Source organism: Aspergillus multicolor, assembly GCF_047715735.1.
Source record: "Aspergillus multicolor strain CBS 133.54 unplaced genomic scaffold BDW74scaffold_4, whole genome shotgun sequence".
NCBI lineage: Eukaryota > Fungi > Ascomycota > Eurotiomycetes > Eurotiales > Aspergillaceae > Aspergillus > Aspergillus multicolor.
This window is the reverse complement of record NW_027395955.1, coordinates 1,530,561-1,550,186: the sequence shown is the minus strand read 5'-3', so window position 1 is coordinate 1,550,186 and position 19,626 is coordinate 1,530,561. Positions and strand designations below refer to the sequence as shown.

At 45.6% G+C, this 19,626-nt stretch overlaps 5 protein-coding genes across 5 annotated transcripts; 3 read left to right on the top strand and 2 right to left on the bottom strand.

Moving 5' to 3' along the window:
* Window positions 1-794: 794 nt before the first annotated feature.
* BDW74DRAFT_166286 (DEAD/DEAH box helicase) lies at window positions 795-3,691 on the top strand (the record flags this gene model as incomplete). Its single annotated transcript, XM_073726536.1, has 8 exons — window positions 795-1,012; window positions 1,196-1,350; window positions 1,501-1,655; window positions 1,701-1,939; window positions 2,132-2,303; window positions 2,346-2,727; window positions 2,797-3,413; window positions 3,677-3,691. The coding sequence occupies 8 exons, from the start codon at window positions 795-797 to the stop codon at window positions 3,689-3,691; spliced, it is 1,953 nt and encodes a 650-aa protein (XP_073587421.1).
* Window positions 3,692-13,289: 9,598 nt separating this feature from the next.
* On the bottom strand, window positions 13,290-14,306 carry BDW74DRAFT_175377 (phytanoyl-CoA dioxygenase family protein; the record flags this gene model as incomplete). The annotated part of the gene is made up of 3 exons (XM_073728317.1): window positions 13,290-13,641; window positions 13,695-14,058; window positions 14,117-14,306. The coding sequence occupies 3 exons, from the start codon at window positions 14,304-14,306 to the stop codon at window positions 13,290-13,292; spliced, it is 906 nt and encodes a 301-aa protein (XP_073587420.1).
* A 106-nt stretch (window positions 14,307-14,412) lies between these two features.
* On the bottom strand, window positions 14,413-16,298 carry BDW74DRAFT_175376 (flavin-containing monooxygenase; the record flags this gene model as incomplete). The annotated part of the gene is made up of 2 exons (XM_073728316.1): window positions 14,413-14,541; window positions 14,595-16,298. 2 exons carry the CDS (start codon window positions 16,296-16,298, stop codon window positions 14,413-14,415), a joined length of 1,833 nt encoding a protein of 610 aa, XP_073587419.1.
* A 1,371-nt stretch (window positions 16,299-17,669) lies between these two features.
* Window positions 17,670-18,800, top strand: BDW74DRAFT_166283 (aldehyde reductase II; the record flags this gene model as incomplete). The annotated part of the gene is made up of 3 exons (XM_073726535.1): window positions 17,670-18,117; window positions 18,177-18,449; window positions 18,496-18,800. 3 exons carry the CDS (start codon window positions 17,670-17,672, stop codon window positions 18,798-18,800), a joined length of 1,026 nt encoding a protein of 341 aa, XP_073587418.1.
* A 176-nt stretch (window positions 18,801-18,976) lies between these two features.
* Window positions 18,977-19,418, top strand: BDW74DRAFT_166282 (Dabb family protein; the record flags this gene model as incomplete). The annotated part of the gene is made up of 3 exons (XM_073726534.1): window positions 18,977-19,042; window positions 19,096-19,206; window positions 19,260-19,418. The coding sequence occupies 3 exons, from the start codon at window positions 18,977-18,979 to the stop codon at window positions 19,416-19,418; spliced, it is 336 nt and encodes a 111-aa protein (XP_073587417.1).
* Window positions 19,419-19,626: the final 208 nt, after the last annotated feature.

Here is a 19,626-nt window from a genome sequence, read left to right as displayed (position 1 = left end):
ACATGTTTATAATCTGCGAGGAATCTTAACATATAAGGAAATAAATAATCTTGCAGGGCAAGGCCTAATACTCTAGGGAAGGGCGCCTACAAGAACTTAATATAATTAAGAAGAGCTCTTAAGGCCGTGTATAAAGGGTTGCAAGGGCGGTAGTATATTAGGAAGTATACCTTTTTTTATCGCGCAGTAAGAATTCTTTTTTCCCTCGCGAAGGATTTTTTTTTTTTTTTTTAGGCTGCCATGGAGGTTTTTTAAGGGTGCTTTAGGATATTTAAGCTAGTTATAAAAACTGCGAGGATATGGGCCTTAAGGAACCAAGGCTGTGGAAGGGGGGGGCAGTTATAAGGCCCATGATATCATATATAGCCCTTTCACAAGAACTTAGAGATATCCGCGAAGGATCCTCCGCGGATAGGCTAAGTCAGCACCTATGCTGACTTAGCGCGCACAGAGGATACCTGTCCTCCGCAAGGGGAGAGTTTTAATCCCTAGTGTTAATCTTATGATAAAGCCAGTTTCTGGAAAAAGGCTTCTAAACCCTTTTATTCTTATCCTTTTAGATGTATTACACCCTTTTACACTATTTGCTAACCCCTTTTAAGGCCAAGGACCTTATACCAATGAAAACACCCCTGAATGCCTTTTTAGCATGTTTCTCACGGGACAACCGTTGAAACTGTTTCAAATATCTGGGGGTAATTAGTCAATACTTCTCCGCTCTCATCAAGTGTCACCAATATATATTCTTGGTCCACTACCATGACGAAATTACCCCGGAAAATGACATCACTTCCATGGTGGACTGGTTTAACAGCTGGATGAAACAGTGGTTCACCGCCCGGGCCGAATCCCCACTGGGTCACGTGCTAGCACTCCGGAATATTGCATTTTTCATTACTAAGCATAACACTTTACTGGGGGATATTAGTGTCCTTGGCCCTGACATTTTGAAATATCGCGATATTCGAATCTCATGTGACGAGCTCCGGGCCTTTTTAGTGCATGGGATTACGTCATTATCACGTGACTTAGCAAATGAGCTATTTCTCGAATTTTCCACCTTCCAGCATTTCCAGCAGATTGGCCTGACTCTGGAATTTGCCTCGGAATTTGAAATAATTTCGGAAACAAAGAATAATTTCTCCATTCGGGAGAATCTTCGGGCAAATAAGGCCGCTTAAACCCTAATTTCAAGGATTTGTCAGCCAGATCTCCTGGAGCTTTGGTTTCAAAACATGATCCGGGACAGCCAGCCCACGTGGGAAATCCAAAACTCTAGGGCAAGGGCTTACTTAAAGGCCTCCCAAGCCTTTCTTAGAAAGCTACTAGCCCTCTGTCACATGATAAGTGGTGCCCCAGCACGCGGCACAGAGATAAACCAGGTGATTTGGTAAAATTCTCTGGTAATACCTAGAAATATATTTCTGGACCCCGCCACTAAACTGTTTGTTATCCAGCTGGCTTACTTGAAAAATTATTCCTGATTGGGCCTCGCGGCAGGTTCCTTGCGGGTGCTACTGGAGTCCCTTTTTTATCTAGTACTAGTTTACCTTTGTGCTATTTGCCTATTTGAGGAATTCCTGGTGTTACACCTGACCAAGGAACTCCCATTGGAAGACTTCCTTTTGTTTTTTAATATGGAGTTAAGCAAGCTGGTGTTATCACGTGACCTTTCCGCAACACTAGGAAGGCTTAGTTAGACTTACCTGGGCCCGAGGCTGACGGTGTCACCCTGGCGACATATCACACAGGCCTTTATTCGCCATGGCATGAAAGAGGACCCACTTGCCTATTTTGGAGACAACGCCGACGATCCTAATGATTCTGAGACACTAGCGGCTCGCCAGATACATTATTCCCGTGATAGAGGCCAGAAAACCTACGGAAGGTTGTTAGTTAGCTTTGAAGGTGTTGTGCCGGATGCTCAGGCCGCGATGACGTTATTTAGCCAGCGCTGGCATGCCTATTTAGGCCTAGCGCCTGATTAACTTGCCCTGGGTACACTGTTTTACCCCCGGAGTCAGGGTAACACAACTTTATCCGCGGGGTTAGGGTTGGGGGTAGGGTTCGGTGAAAATATGCACCCTTAGCCTCTGGATCTCCCATTGGCCAAGCCAGTGGTTGTGTATAGGGTTCCAAGGTCACCGGGCAAGACCCCACTAACTAGGGCTATCTCCATAGGGGAATTTAAGGAATTTCTCTCATTATATGGAGCCAAGTTGGGAGGGGAAGCGGAGATCATGGATCCTGGTCAGCTAGATCAAGCCCAGCTGATTCGGGCTAGTCGCGCCAAGACTACACGCGTACCAAAGCTAGATCTTGGGGTTTTGGACCAAATCCTTTAGGAATTCCTCCAGGATGACTCCGCAACCTTCCGGTCACCGGAGCAACGTGTGGCTTTAAATTTCCTATTAAGGAAATTCCCCTTCCTTTTTATTATTCTACCAACTACTGGTGGGAAAACAACGCTATTCCTTTTAGGGGCTAGCTTAGCCACACAACAGATAACAATTATTATCTCACCCCTGGTTGCCCTGAAAATAGACCTGTTTAATAAGGCCAAAGCACTAGGGCTGTATCCAGTGTTATGGGATAACAACACAGCTAGTCATGTGACCACACGGCTACTACTGGTCTCAATCGAGCTAGTCAAACATCCCAAATTCCTAGGGTTTCTGGAAGGCCTGGCCAAGAAGAATGGGATTGAGCGAATTATCTGGGATGAATGTCACATGATCCCCCTGACTCAGGAATATTGACCGGTCATGAATCGGGCTAACAAAGTGCTGATGTCAGCAATTCTAACGGTTTTCAGCTCGGTAACCCTCTCACCGGCCACCAAAAATTCCCTTCTCTCCATGATGAAGCTGGACCGTTTTCATGGTGAGATTCCGACGGTTCATGGGGATGTCACCTTGCAAAACATGGCCTATCACGTGATTGAAACTCCCAAAGAGGCTAGCTTGGTCTCTGAACTCCAATACCTGGTGGCTAAGAAGACCTTTGACAATAAAGGTGTTACTCCAGGCTTCTTAGTCTTTTGCATGACGAAGCGGCTTGTTCATGACGTGTACACCGCCTTGGTGGAGTACTATGGAGAAACCATTGCCCGGGTGACTGGTGAGCTGTCAGACACTAACAAAGCGGCTGAATTATCACGGGTTAAAAGCGGTGAGCCCTTCTTGCTACTAGCCACGTCTGCGCTAGGCGCTGGCTTTGACTTTACGAAAATCAACGTGGTAGTTCACCTAGAGGGGGCCTGGGGGATCTCAGATTTCATTCAGGAATCTGGCCGTGCTGGGCGGAATCCCGCCTCACGTGGCTGGTCATACTGCTTAGTCACCAGCGATGACAAAAGACTGCGGCAAAATGATAATCCGGAGCGACAGGAACACCGGAAATATTTGAATGAGGTAATCTGTCGACGCCGGCCAATTTCAATGAATTTCAATGAGAAGCCCACGTCATGTGACCCAGATTGGGCACCATGTGACCTTTGTGCCACTCGCCAAAATCAAGCTAGCCTAGTTCGGCAGGCGGTGAAAGTGTCTTACCAAGAATCTCAACAAGATCTTGACTTTTTGGCCCATGCAATCGAGGTGTTTACTAATGACGTTTGCTTGGGGTGTTGGGCTGCAAGAAATAGTAAGCTAACCCTACTTGATCTGCGAAATAGGAAAAGGCTAATTAATTTAATTTAGGAGGGAAGTCAAAGCCAAGCAAAATCCATAATCAATTTTTGCATGCTGTAGAAAATTGCAAAAATTATAAGGATTACTTAAGCAGGCTAGTGGAGCCAAGACAGCAATTAGGTAATCCCCCTGAGGATTATGCTTGTTTCACGTGCTTTCTCCCTACAAAGGTTTGCAAGGGGCCTTTAAAAATTAACTCAGGCATGTGTTATTCCAGCCATGCGATTTTAGGGTTTTGGTGGGTGGTGACTAAGCAGGATTATGCGGAGACTCCAATTATCAGGGATCTAGGCCTTCCACCTAGCCCTAGGTCACGTGCGGCGACATTTGGAAAAACTTGGAAAATGGATACTGAAATGATTCAGGCTGTGTGGATTTTTTATTTATTTGCTAGGGAATTTGAGAAGGCTTACCCAAGCTTACTAGGTTAAATTAGCCTAGAAAGACTAATTCCACCATTTATTCTTATACCTTTTTTATATCATAATGTGTTTATTTTAATCAACTGTTTATATATAACTTATTATATATTTATAGTATTCTTTTATTTGTGTTTAATAGACTTAATTAAGAACTTTATTATAAGTTTTTATTACTTGTATAATAAAAATTTAATTACTAAAAAGCGGCGGTCGCATCTAAATATATACATATAATTATAATAGTGGCTATAGAGTGTTTTAGTTTATTAGCTTATAACTTTTTAATTTATAAAAACTATGAAATTATAAGAAATATTCTTATCTATTACATGATAGGCTATCTAGATTATAAAACATAAATTCAAAATCTTAGGGTTTAAGAAGGTTTGGGCTTAGGGTTAGATTTCTTAAAATCTTCATAAAAAAAACCTTGGCATGGATTATAACTTTTACCCGAATCTGGTCATTTTTAAATCCTTATAAACTTTATACTTTGCATAAATTTCATGCCATGCATAACTTTCATAATTCTAGGGTTTAGGGTTGAAAACGAAAAATTTAAGATTCTTTTTATATCATAAAAATTTTATGTTTAATAAGAAATTTTTTTATTTTTTGAAATTATTTTTCCTAGCATTACATAATGATACTTAGTATGAGAGGTTCCTAAGACCTTCCCCCTAGTGTAGGGCTTTTGGTGGTGGCCTAAAATGGAATAGTTCTCCCGCTTTTAGCCTGCCAAGGCTTACCCCAACAAAAATTTCGGCCAAATTTCAAAGTGACCTAGCTTGACCAAACTAAGACTAATCTGGCTAGTTTCTAGGGGAAATTCATAGATAATGAAGTTACCTATCTAGGGAAAAAAGAATCAGCCGGATCGGGCCTAGTTTCATGGACTTTGGGGGGGGGGGGGGCCAGGAATCCTCTGGCCCCCCCCCCTTGCCAAGACCGAATTTTGCCCTGGCCCCGGGGGGGGCCAGCGACAAACTATAGTTAGGCTTCTTATATGGCTTTCCTCTTGGTACCCCAAAATCTTAAGCATGCCGCCGGGGTAGTAATAGTACCTGCCACCCCGCCTGAACCCCGCTAATGCCTTGCTGTTAACCCATGATAATCTAACTAGGGAGCGAGGATTATTAGCTTATAATCATTTTATAATAGTAAATAAATTAGTGCTAAATCAAAATTCTTAGTTAATAATCTATGCTTAATAATGCTTACCCGCTGTTACCTTGCCTGTGGACTGTTATAAGATGCTTGTAGCTCCTACATGTTAATACTTACCTTAGGCCCAAGGACTTAACTTTAGGCTAATCTAAGTTACCTAATAACTTATTAGTATTTTTTAAGGGGGGCCGCCTTTAGTTTATAGCAGGGGTATATTTCCTCTTTTTTTTATTTTTATTTTTATATTATTTTAATCTTGCCCTTTTTTTTTTATTTAGCTTTTACCTTTATTAGCTCCCGGGTAGCCCCCTGGTGCTATTTTAGCAGTCCCTTTAACTTATAATAAGGGTATGTTTCCTATTTTTTTTTTATCTTTATTTTTTAATTATTTTATTTATGTCCCTTTTTACTTTATTTAGTGTCTGCCTTTATTAGCTCCCGGGTGGCCCTGGGTGCTATTTAGGCAGCGCTTTTAATTTATAACAGGCTATATATTCCCGTGTTATTTTTTATTAGTATCCTGTTTCATGTTTATACTCTTTATATAGCCTTAAGTAAATTTAATATTTTTATAAACTTTTATAGCATAGCTATATTCTATACTTTCTTCCTATTTATAAACACTATTACTATCTACTTTAGTATTATACGCTCTAAAGCTGCACGATTGCCCAAAGCATGGTAGGTTAGTAATACCTTCACTTAGTATTTGCCCAGCGTAACACAAGCACTATTTAGGCTAATTAATAGGGCAGGCTTATAATTATTATATTTACTAAAACCTAATTTACTCTTAAAGATAATACCTTGCTAGCTGGCACTAGCAAGACACTATTAAGGTGTAAGTATTATATTATAAGAAAAAAGAAATAACGCAAGGCCATGTGTTAGACCCCTTAGTGGCAAGAGAAAGAAAAATAAAAGGGGGAAGAAAAAGAAAAGAAAAAAGGGAAGGAAGAAGGGGAAGAGTTAAAAGTTAACCCGCAGGTGGGTTACCGCTCTCACACTGGCAAGAATAATAATAAATATAAGAAAAAGACTAAAGCCCCCCCCTTCTTAAAAACACTGCCAAGCAGGCCTGGAGACGTGTTATAATGCCCATGGCACCGGGAGGTTAAGCTTAAAACATGCCAAAAAAAAATAGCACCGGAGATTTATTAACCGGGACTTAAAGGGTGTGTTAAATATAAGTATATTATATCTTAATACTTATACACCTTACTAACTAGACAACAGTACTAACCTGGGATATAAAAAAATAATAAGGGTAATAATATTTTATATTAAGTGCCCTGTCTTTGCTATGCTAAAGCTAGTTTTATTAGGGGCGAGGATAATAAGGCTATTAGCCTATAGTTATGCCGCTATCCTCGCGCTGGGCTAAAGTGCTTTCGCTGCATATAAACCCATAAGACCTGCAGCATAATCCTAGCTCTGTATAAGGTAGAGATTATAGCACTACAGGAGAACGCCAGTAGAGATAATAATACTAATATTATTACTGCCATAAAAAACTAGACTAGAAGGGTCAAGACCTTTATCTGCAAGGTTAAAAAAAAGCCAAAAATAGTGCGGCTTATGTGTTTTTTGCTATACCATGCCTTTAAGCTATAAAATAATATCTATGAGGGCTACTAGATTACGCCCTGTCTGCCTCCCTTTGCTATAACTATCTGGCCTGTTATGGATGGGACCAAGGGTAATAATAAGACTAATAACTAACCCCTTACTAAGATAGCTAGGCGCCATTAGGCCGCCTCTAACACGCTAGGTAAGTAACAGGAAACTAATAAGTATAGCCTTAATCTTTTTTAGTAATAAAGGCCTGTCTTTTTTTAATTACTTCTTCTTATTTTATTTTAGGCTCTTTATTTTCTATTTTTCTTATTTCTATAAAAAGGCAGGTAATAGCAGTATAAAAGCGGTTTAGGGGTTAGTAGAAAATATAATATATAATATATAAAAGAATAAAAGGATAAATTTAAAAATAAATCTATATAGGAAATAGAGAGAGAGGTAGGGAAATATATATATAATAAAGGGGAGCAAATATATAATAAAAATAAAAAAATAAGTTACAAAGTAACTAGTCTAATAGTTATATACTAAAAAATTTAAGGTATATTAATAATACTCTTTTAAAAAAAAGTATATAATATAGAAGTAGATTAAAATTAAAGTAAAAAAGTAGATAATTAAATAACTAATAAGGTATTATTAAGGTAAATTATAAATAAATATAAATATTAAAAATAAAAATAAATAAAGGGAATAAAGAAATATAACAAGATACATAGATTATTTTTTAAGATAAAGGTTAAAATATATAAAAAAGAGAAATATAAAATATATAAAAAAATATAAAAAAATATAAAAAAATAATAAAAAGAAATAAAAAAGATATAAAAGAATATACAAGAAATATAAAAGATAGTTTTTTAAAAAAAAAAAAAAAAAAATTAGGTATATAAATATTAAATAAAGCGTAACCTTAGGTTCTGTTAACATACAGCGAATATCAGGCCCCGCGGCCAATTAGGGGTCGCATTAGGGATAGCACATGTTTATTATTACCATATCCGCCTTTAGTATGGGTGATAATCACCCGGCGGTCCTCCGCTGGGTAGTACATGTTAACCCACCAGGAAATATTATTATCTATGTACAGGAGGTTAGGCAGCTCTCCTGGGATAAAACTAGTGGCCAGGTGCTGGTCCTCCTGCTGCCATAATGGCGGTCTTAGCAAGACTAACCAGCCGCACGGCCCCTGGACCTAATAAAGGCCGCCATGAATAACTATCTGCAGGAGACTTCCATCTGCCGCAAGTGGCTGACATCCCATGTCCTTAGCAGTAAGGCTTAGGCGTGTGATTCAGAGACATTACTATATAACAACTGCAAGAATTAAGGCCACCCCAAGGTGCCTAATATTATAAACACTGCCAGTAGTAGCCCCTTGCCACTTACCCAGGACACAGGAGTGCTAAAAAGCCTAGTATCCTAACTAACTAGTTATACTTTAAACCTTTACATGAAAGTAAAGATCCTACAGGCACAGGTACAGCGGCATGGTGACAGGCTGGCGGATACACTAACTTTCTTTAGTTACTATAGATATGGCAGGGCGCCTGCATAATATACTACCACCTGCCACGCGCCGCTTTTAGCCAGGCTAGGTATAACACCCATCCCCTTTAGTAATTCCTGAATCCCGCATAATTTTAAAGTTTTAACGCCAAGGGTTTTACCACCTAAGAGACAAGATAGCAGTAAGCTAGTTAGTACCTATAATATAATCCTTAGATTATATATGGTTAGTTTCAGGGATCCTTTAATTATAAGTACTCAAACATAGTCCTACTAGCCTGCCAGGCCATTTTCTAAAAACAGGGGCGGGTATAGCAGTACCTTCCTGTACTAGGCAGACGCCAGGTTATTAACAGCAAAAAAAAGTACATAACCTGGCTGGGTAAAGAGCAGGGGGTATTTAGCAAGCGGGCTTATAAGGCCCTTGCAGTGGCTAACCTGGCGCTATAACAAATAAATAGTTAGTAATATAATTTCTATGTTTTAGAGGCTACTAGCGTCCCTCCCGTGTAAGCATAGGTTTAAAAAAAAAATATTAAAATAAGGGTAAAAATATATTTATATTTATTTATATATATATATAAATATAATTATATTTTAGGATATATATAGACCTGGTCCCTACTTACCCGCCTAAAAGGAGCCGGGGACCCGCCTGGAGGTTATAATAATATAACCAGCAAGGAGTAAGTTCTAAAAATAAGAAGTAGCTAGTATCCCTAACAGGCAATATACCTAATTATGGGTTAGTAAAGGTACCTACTAATCTACCTAAAACCCGCCGGTGACTTATCTTAAAGCTACTAGGGTATAACTAACAGGGATTTTAAGAGCATAAAGGGTTAAGATTTACCTTATATCCAGGACCCTGCTATTACCCTGCCTATAAATTACTAGTATATTTATTTATATATCTTAATAAAGGCCAAGCGCCTGTTAAAGCCATTATAATCACCCTTTTAACCCCTAAAGATCTGCCTGGGTTAAAAATTAGCTTATGCATGGTACTATTTAAGTAGGGCGCTGGTAGCACGGTGGGGTTATGCCTAAGAAATATAGCATTAACTTTAAGGTGCCTGCTGCCTTGTCTCTTTAGCAGGCTATAATAACACAGTAACTGTTTACTTGGTCCTGCCTAACTAATGGGAGCGCGGGCTGTACGCGAGGATCCCACTGCTAGTACACCCGGGCAATGCTAATCACATGGTTTGCATACCTGGTTACCTAGTGGCATTTTCTAACCGGGCGCGGCCCTAGCCCACGGCACAGACACAGTTATTAACTGGGTTGCCATGAGCCTGCCATGTTAGAAGGGGGTTCCTATTACCTGGCATTGCCTAAAAACCTTTGCACTAACCTACTGTATACCCACTAGATCTGCATGGCCCGCCCCGGTGCAGTGCACAGGCCTGCAATGGAGGGAGTCCTTAAGTACTGGCTAGTCATGGTAGGCAGCTATCTAGCAACCTTGCAAAGCCTGGCAGCCCGCACTATACACACTCCTAGCCCGCCTGCACCTTGCTAGTGGCCATAACCTTTTTAATTTATCCAGCCCCTTAATTTTACTTACTAGCCGCAGCTTAGGAAGGGTTTTACTCCTATACAGGGTATTAGCTACTTTAGCTAGTTAATAATTTCATATTCCCTGCCTGTTAATACAGCGCCTTGCTACTTAACCTATATACTATTACTTTACCTGCCATGCCCTTTTCCCCGCGCGTTTATCTCCCTGGTAAAGCAGGTTATTATGGTCACGGAGCCTAGTGCCACTTAGGCTCCTGTTATTTATACTATAGCTACCCGGGGTTACTATAGCATGCTGGCCTTATTGCTAAGTAAGGTCTTTATTTTATACCCTGCCCTTTTATATATAGGTTTTTAAAATTCTTGCTTTATTTATTATTTTTTTTTAATACTATTTTTTTATTTTTCTTTACTTTTTACCCTTGGCTTCCTGTATCTTTCTTTTCCTTACTTATTTTTTTTACCTTCCTAGTCCGCCTCCTCCCTGTAATTATCTTATATATATATTATAGTAACCCCGGCGTGAAGAAGCGCCCTGTCCCCGCCTGTTAATTTAAGTAAGTCTGCCCCTTTTCCCACGCGGTGTGCAGCTTTAGTACCCTAACAGTATTCTCCTGGCTAACTCCAGGTGCTTTTATTAGCTACCATGTTTACTATATTAATTAATAAACACGACCTTAACCCCTCTAGTCCCCGCTAATATGATAAGGAATTACCCCGCAAGTATAAACACTGGCAGGAGTAAGAGGCAGCTAAAGCCCTTTACTAAAAGTTATATAAGGCTAATTATTTATAAAATTATATTAATAATAATAAGGTAAAGGGTAATCCCGGTGTCCTGTTTAACATGCCCGAGGAGCCCTTGCCGCCAGGACCGCTGCTGCAGCGCAGGCCTGGTCTAAAGTCCCTTGCTAGTTAGGCCGTGCCTTGTAACACCGCCTTTACAGCGCCAGTTAATTATAATAAGGGCAGGCTGCCTTTAAATCCTTGCCCCCAGCCCAAGGAGGACCCCCTTAATATAAGTATCTAATGCTAATCCCTTACTATTACCCTGTACGCAGGACACCCGCGCTAACCTGTGTAATTTAAAATAATAAGATAGCTAAGGAAATTCTTTATTATATCCCCTGCCTTTACTATGTAAAGGCTAGTTTTATACTTGGGAATAATAATAAACTGGTTAGCCCCTAGCCCTGCTATTACCCCCGTGCTAGCTTAAAGTATAAATAGTGCACGCGCCTTTATAAGCCCTGTGATTTTATTCCTAGTTTATTTAAAGCTAAAATTATCCAGCTTTATATAAATACCCCTAATAATATTAATATTATTACTAAAACTGCTTTTTAAACATGCCATGTTATTACCTTTCTTTAAAAAGTAAATAAAAAAAATAAGATAATCTAAATTATGCGCTTGCTTCTATATTATATTTTTAAGCTATATAATAATATTTAAACTACTAATTATATTAGCCCTTGGCTTTCCCTGTCCGTTAAGATTATTTAGCCGCTAATAAATAGCATTAAAAAAATAATAAGAAGGACAAGCCGGCCCCTACCAGCGCTAGTACCTGCCATGGCAGCGCTGTTAATCTGCTCGCGGTTTTTGCGGAGGAGGATCTTTATAGTATAGACATGTACTAGACTGGGGGCAATCTCTTTTAGTTCTTACTAGTATATTCTGTCTTTTTTTTTTTTTTTTTTTTTTATCCTTAGGTTATGGTTATGGCTTATTACTGGTCCCCTGTTTAGGAGTTTTATAGCATAGCATTCTTACATTATACCCGCTGGTTTATTACTGCCTTGGGGCCAAGCCGCATGAATTAATAATCTATTTTTTTATTACCTACCTTCTGCTATAGTCTCGCTCCCGTCGCAGCACAGCCCCGATAATAGCACTGGCCCGTGTATAGTAATTAGCAGCCCGCCTGGAACCCGCAGGTAACTTGCCTTAGATGCTTCCTAGCCCTAGCCAGTAATAGTAAATTAGTATTATAGTTAAGGTTAACCTGTTTTATTACATACTCTTTCTGGCTAAAAAGCCCCAGTGTGTAGTTATACAGGACCCTAAGAAGACCCCGCCACCTTAAATTATGATATCTCGCGAACATGCTTAATATTAAGCTGGCATAAAGGGCGTGTGTTAAGTAACTAGGTGGTGCACTGGCTGGATAAAAGTGTATATTAATAATTAGGTAATACACCGGTAGGACAAGAGCGTGTATTAAGGATTAAGTAATATACTGGCTAGATAAAAGCGCGTGTTAGTAATTAGGTAATGCGCCGGCGGGACAAGAGCGCGCGCTGGGGATTAGGCAATGCGCCGGCGGGATAACCCCACCATGCGCCGGCTGGATACAAGGCGCGGCGGCGATTAGCTAGTGCGGTGGCAGGATAGATCCAGCGCGGCACCCCCTCGCGCGCACCCCCCGGCAGAACGGCGGCGATTGGGCGCTCACCGCCCGGGGGTCCGGCGGAAACGGGGCTGCCAGTGTAATAGTCAACGGGTACCTGTACCACACAGCCAATCCGGGAACGCTATTTAGAGACCAAGGACAGTAATGGTGACAACAGCAGTGGCGGTGAAAGTGACAGTGACAGTAAGTCTCTTTTAGCTTCTTTGTGATGGCGAATCCTGCGAACGTGATTTAACCATTGTCTCTTCGTAGATGACAATGACACGTCTCATTCAAGTGGCCTCAGTGGAGGCGCCATCGCCGGAATTGTCCTTGGGGCTGTTGCCGGTGTGGCGGTTCTAGTTTTCGCTGTTCTGTTCCTCCTTCGACGGCGGAAGAGAGGCACAGAGAATCCAGCAACCGGGGTTGGGGAACTGCCGGAGGGCAAAAATCAAGAAACTGCTGAGCTACCGGTCAGCGGGTCTGAGGTTGCTGAATTGCAGGGTGACATGGGTTCGGAGTTACAGGGGAGTGTACCAACTCGGTATGAGCTGCCGGGGTCGGATAGGTAGTTAACTATAGTGACAAAAAGACTTTCATGGTATGTTACCCGCCATATAGTATAGCTACCAAAAAGCGGGGAACCCTGAAGGAAACAAAGACCCCATTACCAAGCTCGACGGAGATGAATTGTATCGGTTCCGCAGGAGTTCTTGCACCAGATCTACCAGGACTCAAGGACGACTGGACAAGTGCGAGTTGGGAGAGGAGAGATGTGATTTCTTGAGGAGTCTAAGAGATTCAAACAGGGATTCATGTAGATCTTTGGCCAAGACGACTCGGCGAGGAGGGGACTGCTGGATGTACAGGATGTCTCACCCATGTGATGAGGAAGGTACTGCACTCGGACTGTCAGGTATGCACAGGGGAACTGATATTGCTATCTAGGGACACTGGGGGTGTCTGGATTGACGCTAGACCTGGGGGCGGAAGGTTTGCAGATCAAAAGTGAATCGACTTGCCCGTCTCCAGCTCCTCGGGATGGACGACATAGATGGGATCCTGGTCCTCGACATGGCCACACACCGGGTCGCTCAGGGCGTAGCCAATGAACCTCTGCGTCTCCCGGCTATACTCACGCACTCGATCTAAGGGCACGGCCAAGAACTGGTTCTCCTCCTGGCGCAGGTACCCCCGACTGGCATAGGTCGAGAAGACGGTCCGATACTCATCGGTGGTGGTGTTGTTACCAGCACCATGGTACAGAGAGGAGAAGAAGATCAAGGCATCACCCTTGTTCATCGAGGCGTGCACGCAGTCAGTCACATCGGGTGGATTCGGTCGGTCATTGGCCCTGTGCTGGTTAGGGATCTGTAGCGCACCGGGGGTCTACGACCTGATACGCACCAGAGATGACTCCCGGGGATGAACTGCGTGCCTCCGTTCTCCTTGGCTACCTTGCATCCAGCCACTATCATGTTGATGCCAATCTGCTGGCGATAGTTGAACTCGGCGGACTCGGTGATGACATTGTGGTGGACATAGTCGTCTCGATGCAATGGCTGGGCCTTTGCACCGGGTCCAACCCTCAGCGCCACCGTCGACGTGAGATAGGGCCGTGACACAGACTCGGACCACTTGTCGCCCCACCAGTTCCAGCTGCGGGTGACGAGGAAGTGGTCACACAGCTGCTGGAAGAGCGGGTTCATCACCTGCGTGCGCGTGAAGGTCGGGCTGAGCGAGATCAGGTTGGGTGCCTTTTGAGTCTCCTCTGCGAAAAGTCAGCATGATGGGTTCTTGCAGTGCTGGGCTTCGGTATGGTATGGTACCAGGAAAGAATGAGCCCTTCCATACTGCGCTTTTGTCGAGACGAGGTCGGACCTCCTCATACGCTTGGTCGACGTCGGCAGGGGAGATCAGACCTCGGACAAAGACAGCACCATCCCGCTTCATGACAGCGATGATCTCCTCGAGAGGAGTGTCCTTGGTTAGAAACTGGGGTGTATTGGGGGTGGCCATGTTGGAGAGTTGGCGCGAGCTGTCACTACGTACGTACGATGCACTACAACAGGAGGAGCAAGAAAGACATTTATATTCAAGGCGACACAGACCGAGACTAGCTTGCTTAACGACGATCAGCCAGACCGAGATGCGCCGCAGCAACCTGCAGGGCCAGAAATCTGGAATAGACTCGCGTCTGAGCCAGGTTGCCTCCCATGAACCAGAAGCCGGGGTGTCCGCTGGGGCGCCAGACCTGAAAATGGGACCGTCAGCCGTAGAACAGGAGAAGAAGCAAAAAACACTCACCGAATGAAACTCGCCAGTCTCGTCCAATCCCCACACCTGCTGGTTGCAGCGGCCGGCCACCTCCGGTCCCAGCACTCTACGCACTCCCTCGAGGGGGCCATGATACCCTGTCGCAAGGACTACAATGTCCGCCTCTAGACTGCTTCCATCTCCAAGAAGTAAATGGCGCTCGTCAAAGCCAACCACTCCCTCTGCACACTGCCTGGTGTGAATCTTGCCATCGATGATCAGCTGGCTGCATCCAAAGTCGATGTAGTAGCCTCCTCCGCGCTGAGCAAACAATCCAATAATGCCTTGTCCGCTGGGACCATAATTGAGTTTGAACCCAGCTGTCTCGAGTCCATGGAGGAGTTCCTTGTCGGCCGCCACGATCTGGCTCGTGTTGTCCCGCAGGAGGTCGAGAGCGACAGGCCACGGCAGACTCTCGGAAAGCAAATCGACCACCTCGAGTGGGATGGAGTCGTCCTCGACAAACGCATTCTCCGGTAATAGCGGCAAGCCAGCCTGGCCCAGCACATACGAGCTTCCCCGCTGCAGGAGCGTGACCCGGGCTCCATTCTCGTAAAAGTCCTGCGCAATGTCATGGCCGGTGTTGCCCGTGCCGACCACGACCACTTTCTTGTCACGAGGATTCAACAAGGCCGCGTCTCGGTGGTGCTTGCTGTGGTAGACGGTCCCCTGGAAGAGAGACTGAGTCGGCAGGTGTGGAACCTTTTCGATTCCAAACTGCCCGGTGCACCAGATGATATGCGAGGGCCGGACGATGCGTGTCTGGTCCTTGCGACGGACACTGACGGTCCAGGACTGCTTGGTGTCATCGTACTTGGCGCATTGGATGGTCGATTCGAGCCAGATTTTCAGCTCCATGATGCTGGCGTACGCTTCGAACCAGTCGCCCAGCTTGTCCTTAGAGGAGTACTTGGGCCAGGTGTCGGGGAAGGGAACATAGGCAAGATGCGTCACATTGACATGATCGTGCGTCACCAGCGTCCGATAGCGGTTTCTCCAATTGTCGCCGACACGGCTGTTCTGCTCGACGATGAGGCAGGAGACCCCCATTTGTTGCAGGCGCGTGCTGACATTCAGCCCAGATTGGCCGGCACCCACCACCAGGACAGTCGGTTCCTCTTCGGCAAACTCGACCAGTCGAAGCCGCCGCTCAATCCAAGTTCCCTGCGCCATGCCACCGGGCATTGACTCGGTCGTTCCCTCGGGTCGTGTGCATCCAGCACGGTCTTCCCGCCCGCGAAGCTGCTGCAGAGTCGTGTAGACTGCAAAGGCCTTCCAGTCGGAAGCATGAGAGGTCAGATACACCACCCCGGTACCGTTACCGCAGTAAGTGTGAAATTGGAAGATCGCCCGTACCCAGGCAGTGCCCTCGCGCGGTGTCTCCACGACCGGCTCCTGCGCTGGTTCCGTTACCAAAACGACTGCTTCAACCTGGGCCCGGGGTTGACGTTGAGTGACATAGGCAGAGATGTTGTCGAACCCTCGCAGGGTGTTGAAATCCCAGTCAAACGCGAGCATGTCTCGCCACCAGGAATCTTCGTGAAGGAGTGCCGAGAGATCCGGTGAAGCACTCGCCAATTGAACATTCAGCTTCGAGATCCATTGCTGAGCGATATCTCCGGGACACGGTCCGGTCGCAGAGAAGCTCGGCGTCTGCGGAAGGAGGTTGTCTTCGTCGTTGATAGGAGGCTTCATTGTTTCGGTTTAGCTGTGGTTCTTTCCAGGATATACTGGTTCGACGGCGGGAGGTACCTCGACCATGGCAATTTATGCTTGAAGACCAGCCTCGTAAACCATCCAGAGGTCAGTTGCAATTTCAATCGTAAACCTTACCGCTCGAGGCCAGGTCCTTCCCTGCTAAGATCCAACTTTGCGCTTCTGCACTTCTCGAGAGATAACAAAGTACCATACACATCCGTATCCAATCGCCAAGGTAACCCCATGTATGCAGCTGTGAGACAGGTTGATTGACTTGGCCTGGAGGTTACCATCCACTGGACCATCGCTTTCCATCGATCTGGTATGGTCCCTGCCAGTCTCAGTTCCTGCATTGTCGATTATTGATTCCTGTCCCCCAGGTACTTTTGTTACATCTCACATAGACCTCTCTTGTCTACCTAATTGGGAGAAAAAGCAATTCGCCCTCTAAAACAAAGTCCAATTGTTTCGCATGCATCATCGATCGTCCGTCAGGTCAGGAACCTCAACTTGGTCTCACCGGGTTGTCACCTGGCCAGCTCACTTTTGAGAGTTCCAGCCCAGCAAGGCTTGCTGCATGCCATTGGGCGCAACAGCTATGCTATCACATTGGTTCGGCATAGCTAAGTCGGCAAATCGGAGGGACTGTATGGTTATCGTACAGGGACCTCAACGATCGGCATGCCCCCAATAACGGATCTCGGCTATGAAACAACCCGAACAGCTATCCAGTGGCTCATCAATACCTTCAAGGTTGTAGCTAATGCAGCCACAGGAGCATGAGGTTGGGAGCAGAGTGCGGATAAGCGGACATAAATCTGCATCAACTCCGGAAAAGCAAAAGGAACGTAATTGTCTTGTGATCCTGGTTGGTATCTGTAGTCGGCAGGGATGCTCCTAGTAGCGCATTGTTAGCACGCCATCTTACGCGCTTCTCCTACAGAAGCTGAAGTCCACATTGCAATAGTCGGTGTGACTGTAATACACCAGTAGCGAAGATCTTCGATCCGGCGAAAGATGCCGCGAACAATCACGCATAGGCGCCTTGTTTACGGTTCTGGGCAGGCCGCCGAAGAGAAATCAGCTATCCCCACGGTCGCAGGCACTGTCCGGTGAGGTGAGTGAAGCTCTATGCGATCGCTGATTTGGATTAGGGCACACTGTACCGGCAAAGCAGGGCTAGACGTGCACAAGTCAAGCACGAGAAACCCTGGCACTTCCCAGGAGGGACAGGCAGCTGTTGGAGAAGCTCGCGTGTAGCGGTTTAGATTCGCCAACTTGCGAAATATATCATGGCATCGTATCGCCCAGCACTGTCTGTAGATCTGCCTCGTCACCGTATTTGCAGAACGTACACCACCAAGCACGATGGACAGCGCCCTCTACAGAATCCCCGTGGATGCTACTATTCTCGTAACCGGTGCCAACGGCTATATTGGCTCGCATGTCTGCAACATTCTACTGTCTCTGGGATACCGAGTGCGCGGCAGCGTACGCTCGCCGAAACCATGGTTAGATGCATTCTTTGACTCCAAGTACGGACCCGGACGATTCGAGTCCGTCGTCATCCCGTGCTTGACCGAACGGGAGGCATGGGAGACGGCCGTCGAGGGGGTACAGGGGATTGCGCACGTGGCATCCGACCTGTCCATGAACCGCGACCCCGAGCAGGTTGTTCCCCAGATGGTGCAGGGCGTACGGAATGCCCTAGAAGCGGCAGCAAAACAGCCACAGGTGCAGAGGGTTGTATACACGTCTTCATCCACCGCGGCGTTCATCTCTGTGCCGAACAAGGAAGGAGTGCGAATTACACGAGGTTTGCTTGTCTATGATCTTCCTGTTCGGTTGACGCGACATGGCCTAACTTGAAACCAGACACCTGGCATGACACGTCCATTGACGCCGCCTGGTCCAAAGACACACCGGAAGACGAGAGAGGGTATCAGGTGTACTGTGCGTCTAAGACTCTAGCGGAAAAGGAAGCATGGAACTGGATGCAGTGCAACAAACCCCATTTCGAGTTCAGCTCGGTCGTCCCCAACACCAACTACGGTCGCATTCTGTGCCCCGAGATCCCTGCAGCCAGCATGATGTGGACAGGCAAACTGCTGGAGGGTGACGACACCGTCATTCGGAGTTTTCCGCCGCGTAAGTTCCGCCAGGGTTACGTTTGCCTTTGGCTAACCTCTTCCAGAGTGGTTCGTGGACGTCGAAGATACAGCCCGACTGCACGTCGTTGCTCTTCTCAGTCCATCTGCGGTGGAGAAACGCCTGTTTGCCTTCGCACAGGCCTTCAACTGGACCGATGTTTTGACCATTCTCCGCGAACTCCGACCGGAGAATACTCTGCTTCCGCCCTGCCCTGAGAAGGAGGGACGGGATCTCAGCGAGATTGTGGATTCCCCCGAGGCAGAGGCCATGATGAACGAGTTCTTCGGCACGAAGGGCTGGGTTGGCTTGAAGGAAAGTATTGCGGCGGGGCTTGAAGGGCGCTGGTGATGGACCAGTAGATGCAGGTCTAAAGACCAGGGATAGCTAGCAAATCACAATCAAATCTGTGTTGTCCGAGCTCTCAACGCGCCTATGCTATGAGTAGCTCTCCAGGCGGGTATATCTAGGAGTCCCCTCAAGCTCGCAAATCACCAAAATCACATCACATTTCCACGCCTTTCGCCATGTCTGTTACTCACATTGTTGTCTTCCACTTCAAGGAGAGTACCAGTGCCGAGAAGGTCCAAGAGGTGGGGAATCCCACGCATTCCAGCAACATTCCTCATGCTGATGTCCGCTCCAGGTGTGCCGCGATGTTGTGGCCCTAAAGGAAAAGTGCCTCCACCCACGTACCGGAAAGCCCTACATCATTTCCTTCGAGGGAGGCAAGGACCACTCGCCCGAAAATGCCCAAGTATGCTTTCCATCCCGCTACTTCCAGACAGCGCAGACGCTGACAACCTGCAGCATGGAATGACGCACGGATACGTTGCCCACTTTGAGAGCCGAGAGGACCGCGACTACTATGTCTCCGAGGATCCGGTGCACCTGGACCTGGGACCCAAAATTGCGCCGTTTGTTGAGAAGTTCCTGTGCCTAGACTTTACGCCCGGGCAGTGGGCTTGATTGCGTTTGACTGGTAGAGAATACAAATCATCGTCGAGAGTTTGCCGCTGGAGCTGCAGGCATGTAGCACAAGAGAAGCGCCACACAGCTAAAGTACGTAAGCTGTAATGAATCCAAAAAAGGGACTACCAAACGGACTGCGTCGACTGTGCTCTGTAGATCGCAGTTGGTATTGTCTGTGTTCCAGGTTGTTAGAAAGATCGACCAT